General features: G+C 43.9%; 1 protein-coding gene across 1 annotated transcript in view; it reads left to right on the top strand.

Annotated features, from left to right (window-relative positions):
- Positions 1-6,319: 6,319 nt before the first annotated feature.
- The window catches only part of ttll7 (tubulin tyrosine ligase-like family, member 7), a 64,718-nt gene continuing 63,010 nt past the window's right edge, over positions 6,320-8,027 (top strand). Inside the window, exons 1-2 of the mRNA XM_071512038.1 lie at positions 6,320-6,344; positions 6,783-6,914. Coding sequence (XP_071368139.1) covers positions 6,320-6,344; positions 6,783-6,914 — 157 coding nt within the window. The remainder of the gene's footprint in view (positions 6,345-6,782; positions 6,915-8,027) is intronic.

Raw genomic sequence — 8,027 nt, 5'->3', positions numbered from 1 at the left:
GTCATCCTTCCACCTGACCTATAGTATGGGCTATACAAGTGGCTAGCGACCTAACGTTAGCTACTGTTCGCTAGCCGCAAAATGATATCAATCAGGCCGGCTTTGTGTCATCAAATTTATAAGCGCAACCAATTTCCTGAAAGTACCCATTCCCAAGAATTACATGCAGGATTTGTGAAACCAAGCGCGTGTTAATCCTAAAATACAGACAAGATCTCTAAAAGGGGATGGCCTACTATCCTTCCAGTGATCTGGAAGATACCATATTGGCTGCTTTGCTGTGACAGGTCCCCTTGCTGCTCTTAGTAGCATAGCCTCTTAGCTCAGGCTAGCTTTGTGAGGATCCTTCAGAGATCTGTCTTGCCTGCCGAGCTTTCCTGCTCAGTTCTAGTTCTTTCAGTCCGCTGCAAGATCGCAGAGACTATCTTAGATCCTTTCCAAGAGTGATCTGAACCTGGTTATCTGCATGAAGGATGTGGTATTTGGAAAGATGGTATTTTTTATTTGATTGAGTGTGGCCCGTTTGTAGGCTACTGTGCCACATTACTTACAGACCGCACACTGTATGATAGAGCCCATATGGAGATGACCATTCCCAGCAGATGGATTACATAATCATAACAGCGTAACATAAGGTTTCTGGATGGCATCCTACTTCCTGGACATATCCCACAGATAAGGCTATTAAGGGTGATATGATATGACTAATCTTTTACTTTATTCAGGCTACAGTTGGCCTCCTGAAGTTTATCAGACAAGTACTGATGCAGTCAGCATTGCAGTTATACAGGGGGAAACTCTGAAATAGCAGTAAGGTTTTGTTGCTCTTCTGTGGCATCCTTGATGCCAGAGAAAATCATGATTGCAGGCAGGCTTGTCTTAGGCCTGTTTGTTTGTGGAGGTGATTGAAGCCAGGAGTAGTTGATCTAAAGACTGGGCTTGTACTTTATCTAAATAAGCCTAATTCATGATTTTAGATAACCATCATTTATCAGATTTACATGCTGAAATTACATGTCATACGCACTACATTCCTCTGGTTTGTACTTGGCAAATTATTATACTAGGAAATAGTAAACGCATGACTGTAAAGCCAGCGGTGCCAGCAGCAGGTTTGTGTTTACCAGTGGATTGCTTTACCAGGTAATGTAGGTTTTACTTGTTAGGACCTGGATCTTCCCTATTTAATGTCGGTGACTTTTCTAGTTGATTCAGACCCTCGCAAGGTTATCTGACTGTAGGCCCCTGCTGAAACCCAATCTAATCTGGCAATAATCACACAGGATTAGATAAGCAGTTAGGGCTAAGCGTTTGATTAACAGCTTGAGTCCATATTCATCTGTGTTGATAATCCTCCCACGTGTACAAAGCTTACTTTGTTGCAATAGTGCAATGCTTTTTAGCAGACACCAGCACAGTTTTTGTTCACTGAAATATTTCTGCCCCACTTCGTCCTATAGAAAACAAGGTCAGACGAGAATGTCACTAATGTTATATAATAAATGTTTAATAGAGTTTTGAAGGCACTGGCTGAATTTTGCATTTGACCATCTTTAGCCTGTATCACTGTAGATTCTCGCTGATAAAGTTAAGTTTGGCGTTCAGCTGTTTGTTGGTGTATTTCAGTACCTGTGGGCTGACAGTTCCCACACTTGCTCCTCCTCATATCTGGAAGATAGCACAAGGCCAGAGTCGGGTCACCGGTTTGGGCTAATTTTAGATCCACTGGCAATTCTAAACCAACTTACTCTCTTGTGAGAGTATTCAGCAAACTCAGCTAGGCTATCGTTTTTTCCTGAGCAGACAATGTGGTTGTAGTGGCCAGATAGATAGAGATAGAAGTAGAGCCAGTGTTTACATAAGAAACCCTGCAAGTATATGTTTCTGGCCCCTTGTGGTTTAAATGCAAGTATATGTTTCTTGCCCAGCTTGGTTTAAATGCAAGAAAAAGCCCAGCGGCAAGGCCATTAGACTATTCATACAAAAGAACTCGGGGTCCATTTTCTCCCTGAAGATGCTTTTGTTTACATTTGCTTCTCAATCAAGGAAGTGCAGTAGTACAGCATGCCTCTGTGGTTAGCCCGTGTCTCAGCTCTCTTAAATGGTTATAGATACCCGCAGGTCACCGCACTGCTGTAATGGCAAGACCAGAGTGTACAACATGTACAGAAAGGACCTCATGTCTGCAAACCCCGCTCATTCACCGTAACGCAAGGCTAAGTGGTGTTTCCCCGAGCCTCCCTATTGATTCTGTGTTTGACGTCTGCTTTGAAGACGCACTTTCATGTAAGGCAGGGAGACGAGCGTAAAACAAGCCCCCCGGGGACGTACCGCTGGCGGTTGAAGGGACTCGTCTCACAGGTGTGTCACCGCTTGTCGGGCATGAATAGAGTCTGCTGCTTCAGTTCAACTTTTCCTTTGGCATGTCTCTTGTAAAGCTATTTGTGCTGTTTGTGCTTTTGCCTTTGATATAAAAGAGAGATTTTTTGAAGTGGTGTTGCCATGTAATAGCAGGATAATGTCTGTGTGAGGATGAATTTCTTGGCTGTGTTTTGAACTAGAATCAATCTACTTCCTCCTAGTATACTTACAGGTATTGTTTTCACTAATTGCATGTGATGTAGTGTTTCAGTTGGCATTTCTGATAGTAAACCAAGTAGACTGGCGACAATCCGTGACACTATGTGACATACACACTGTCTGCACGTGCAGGATAGGGGGAAAACTCAGCATAGCACTTTACCCTGAAAGACAAATGTCCATTTGTCATGAATTTACGGGCTGTAAAATAGAGAGGGATGCAGATGAGCTGCCTGAAGAGCTGACTCTCCACAATGAGGCCTTTCTTTACTGTGTGGCAGGGAGGAAAGGCCTGAGCTCAGCATCCATCCGAACTCTGGCCCTTCAGCTCAGCACTGCCAGCCCTCTGACTCCCTCTGCTGGAGAGAAACTGTCACTGCACCAGAGGATTATCGGATGATACTCTCCTCATTGGAAAGGCTTCAGTTTAAGACTTTGGAATTAATACATCACTGTGGAATTAATTGTGATGACATTTTCTAATGCTAGCAGTAAAATGTGATGGTGAGTAATCTTTACAAACACTTAGCCACAATATTTGGGGAAGTCTCAGGCTGAATTCCACACATAATCTCTTCTAGTAGATCAGAAAATTATATGTTAAAAGCTGCAAGGAGGGAAAATAATCAAAATATGTTTGAAGAAAGCAACTCATAGGGGCTATAGAAGTATACCAATGGTCAATATCAGCCTTTTCTTTACAGGCATTGCATACATTGAGAAAAGTCTGTCTTAAATATATATAATTAAAATATTATTTTAAAGCATTTCTTCTTCATTCGATAGGGCAGTTTAGAAAAAGATAGAGAGAGGATTACAAAGGTGTGACAAAGGTCATTGAGCTGAATTCAATCTTGTGATCTTGTGACAAACTCATGGTATGTTTCATTGCCCACTGTGCCACCAGGATGTCCCAATTTGAGTCCTTCTACCAGTCAGTGATATCAGTTACTCTGTGGCAGAGGTGCAACTGATCATGATCTGTGGTGTTTCATTACATTGAAATCCCACCTCTTTCATTCTCAATGCAAGCGAAAGTAGGCCATCTTGTGGTTGAGAACCACCACTACCACTAACACAGATGAAGAAAACATGAGAGAGCCTCTGTTTGTTTGGATCATCCATCAGTGTGCCACCAGAGTGCTTCAGCTGTGACCTCACATGGTAGCCGAGCAAACAAGCACATGATGAGTGCTATACGGCTCTGTGGTGACATTTTATTCTAAGAAGCACAAGGAAAGAAATTTAAGAACATTATCTGTGAAAGTAATTGAAAATGTTCCTCCCTACTTTGAATCTCAAAAGTGCTTTTATTTCAATTATCATGGTAGCATGACTTTCATTTTTGAGCCTAAACTCAATGCAAAATATTAGCACTGTGCAAAATCTGAAACATTGTAGTTTCCACAATTAATAATTGTAGATTTAAGTATATCAGAAATATTAAAACATTTAATTTAATTTAGAATATCCGCTGTAATTGAAAAGAGATGTATGACACACAAAAAAGTACAGTGAAATAAATTTGTTCCACAAATTATCAAGATTAATAATTGTGATGGTAATATTGAGCAAAATGATCAGGATAATCATCTCAGCCATTGCTTGCATAAAAGTGCGAATGTGTTCCAATTGTATGTGTGCACATAGGCTAGGTGTTTAGATGCATCATTTGTGCCTTTCAGATCCCTCGCTCTTCAGGGTTTACATGACACCAAAGTCCAGTGCTTCAATAGAGATAGTGTGAGAGCTGGTACACCACCCGGGGGGGGGGAGCTGGTGTCAGCAGCACAGCTTGGCTCACTTCATCACTCCCTCCCTGTTGTTGCTGTCCTCCCCTCTCCCCAGAACTCACTCCAGCCTCTGTCTTCCCCGGGATCAATGTGTTCTGCTTACCAGAGGCAGACCAACAGACACTGACAGGGAGGACTACTGAGTGATCGAGTAATGCGATTGGATTGTTTTCCCATTCTAATTTGTCGAGCCGATGTTGATCGAATCGATGCCGTTGCTTTTCAAGTCGGCTTGTGTTTATACTGTGCTGTGCATACGTCTACATGTGCATCTACAGGAGTATCTGTGTGTGTGTGTGTGTGTGTGTTGTAAACAATGGTAGATATGAAATTGGCTTCTCAGTACATTCTCACCACTAGAGGCTACTGTTGATCTCTTTATGAAATGTGGGCACTGTAAGACAGCCTACTGTAAATGTAGCGTAACCGGTTTATGTTGGCTCTTCAAAATCAAAAGATCTTAACTTTTTTTTACCATTCTCTTTAGTTTTACTGCAGTATCTTTAGGTCCATATAGGAAGAGCAGGAAACTGTATTTTATACTTGCAGGCCACAGTGGCTGGTAATCTCAAAAGTAATCAGTCACTTTCATTATTTGACCAGTCAACAATTCATTCATTGTCTTTACCTGCTTATTCCTATTTAGGGTTATGGGTGGCTAGAGCCTATACCAGCATACATTGGGTGAAAGGCAGGGAAACACCTTGGACAGGTCGCCAGGACTAACACAGATAGACAGACAATCACTCACATTCACACTTATGGGCAATTGAAGGATTGGATTCTCCAAAGACTTGCATGTCTTTGGAATATGGGAGGAAACCTTGGGAGAGAACCTTTGTGAAAACCTGCACAAACACAGAGCATGCAAACCCCACACAGAAAAGGGCTGGGAATCAAACCCAGGCCCTTCTTCCTGTGAGGCGACAGTGCTAACCACTGAGGTACTGAAGTGCCTCAGCCAACGATATTTTTAGAATATAATGGGACGGTTGGTTGCTGGCCAAAGTGGCTGGAAGAGTAGACAAACTAACCAACCACAGCCAAACAATACCAGCATTTGGCTGATGAGTGGCGTTAATTTCCCACCCTGTTCGTAAGGCTAGCCTGAAGCATTCTTGTCATAACCACTGTGAAAATGCCATCTGTTTGAATGGATTGAGCTCCAGCCATAAAAGGAAACACAGCTGACACAATGAGATGCCGCAAACCCTTTCCTTGACAACCACATTAATATTTCACAATGCCTCTGTAGAATACCAATTAGCCCAGTGGACATCACACAGCATTAGATTATTTCATTAGGGTTAACAGTGCTAGTAGCTGTGCAGTGTTCTTATTGAAGCGTTACGGTCAGTGTCAGATTGACTGATATAGCCTGTGATAGGCCCATGTGCTGCTGCTGCTACTGCTGCTTTACATCAAAAGCGTGTCCACTACACTCCACTCCAGTGAGAAAGCGCACACTGATCCACACTAGAGTATGCACTGCAGTCACCCCCTGAGCAATCAGCTTCCTCCTACTCCTCCGCAGCTGTAAAAAAAAAAAAAAAATCTTTTCTTCTTCTCCTCCTCCACAGGCATCCCCATCCATCCCTCTGTCCATCCCTCCCTCCCTCCCTCCCTCTCTCCTCTGGGGGCTGTAAATAAGCCGGGGCCGTGCGGACCCTTGAGAGGCCCTCCCCCTCCCGCTTTCCCCTTTCACCCCCTCCCCCGCCCAGACTCGGACTCCTCGGACCGCTGCTCTCCTATGCTGCGGAGGGACGCCAGGGAGAGGCTCAGATGATCCATTGGGCCGTCCGGAACCGCATCGTCCATATAGTCCAGACAGGGAAGACTAACTAGTGCGAGAGAGCCTCCGGAGGGCGCTGCGAGTGCCCCACGCGGCCCGCCCGCCAAGCCTGGCAGAGAGCTCGGCTCGACCCCTCCATCCTCCGGCCCCTGAGATGCCCTCCCCCCCCAATGATGGAGGTGAGTAGGAGACGTCCAACTCTCCCAGGACTGACACGGGTCATGCTGCTACATGGTTGGCGGGCTTGCAGATGTGCATGCACACATGTACATGCACATAGTAGTATGCGCACATATACACACACACACATACACCCACACGTATATGCACAGAAGCACTTGCACAGGCACACACACGCACACGCAGGCACACACACACAGATACACATACAGACACAGATAATGATGAAAGGATCATGAGAGCAGCTACACAAGAAACTAGACCCCTAATTCATTTACACTCTAGCCACATAAACAAAAGCCACTAAATCCCCTGCTGAAATGAGAGAAATGCATTAGAAGGCTCCAGCAACCCTCCAGCACCCACCTCCCCCCCCCCCCAGAGTCTGGAGCTTGAGCTGTGTATCTAGTGTTGTTGTATGCTGTCACCTCCTCCAGAGGATCAAGGAGCGTCCCCCGTGAACGTGCCATCTGCGGGCTCCTACCACAGCAGTGGGAAGAGGAAGGTGCGCACCAAAAAGAAGAAAGGCACCATCACCGCCAACGTGGCCGGCACAAAATACGAGATTGGTATGGCAGCCGTCACAAATCTAATAATAATAAACTTTTCAAATCAGGGTAACAAGTACTTTTCAGACAATAAAACAGCACTAATAATAAAGATGTGAGACACAAATTAAAAACAGGGTTGAAAAGGAGCTAAAACAGGCAAATACACTACTAGAAAAGTCTGCCTGCAAAGACGAGAAATCTTTTGATCATAGGGCTCGACTCAGCTGAGAAGCTAGTGTAGGATGAAAAGAGGCTTTCTTTGTGGACAGTGACGAAATCCTTTCATTGATGTGTATTATCCTAGTAACCACAAGAAAGTCGGCTCTTGGCATAGTGCACACGGGTCTAGAATGAAACTGACCAAAGAGAAACCTTTTAGCAGTAGTGGAAGCGGTTGTAGTATCAGGATCTACTAGTAGCATCAGCTACTACTAGTAGCAGTAGTAGTTTTATTTTATTGATTCCTGCAGTGGGAAATTCCTTTACCAGGACACTACTCACATCAGTAATATTCATAAACATACAGTAAATGATTAATGCCTTTTCTTATAGTACACTGTCAGAAAACATGGTACAGAGTTGTACCTTGTTTTCTGACAGTGTAAGCTACTTCTATGTCAGATCAGATCACTCCAGGTCAGATGCAACCCCATTGTATTTATTCCAAAGCCTCTGTATTTTAAGCCTCTGAATATATATTTTGGTTTTCTTCATAAAAAAATCATAAGAGGGCAAGACCAACATTGTATATTAGTCCATACATTGAGAAACAGTTCTCAACAGGGCTCAGTCAGTCCCTCAAATCCATTCACAAAATTGTCTCAACAATAAAATCTAATTTGCTGTGGTGTATCATTTGAAGGAGGCAGCTGCTCTTTAATGTCCTAAATGAGACCTAATAGAGCTGCAGTCCAGTCAAACTGTTCACGCGGAGACAGCTGAGCCATTTGAGAGAAGATAAATAAATCTTTATTCAGGTAATTTAACTTGGCAGTGAGGGGTTTTTTGGGAAGGGCCAGAAGAGCGAAGTAAGCACTCCTCAGATATTCAGCATATTGTGTGGCGGCAGCGCTCTCAGGGGTGAACTGCAACCTATGAAAACAAGGAGTCAGCAGCAGCGCGTAGAAGTTG

Source organism: Centroberyx affinis, unplaced genomic scaffold, assembly GCF_046629955.1.
Source record: "Centroberyx affinis isolate AG114_WGS23_722 - 3 ecotype Tasmania unplaced genomic scaffold, CSIRO-AGI_Caff_v1 ptg006031l_1, whole genome shotgun sequence".
Taxonomy (NCBI): domain Eukaryota; kingdom Metazoa; phylum Chordata; class Actinopteri; order Beryciformes; family Berycidae; genus Centroberyx; species Centroberyx affinis.
This window is presented reverse-complemented; position numbering and strand designations above follow the sequence as displayed.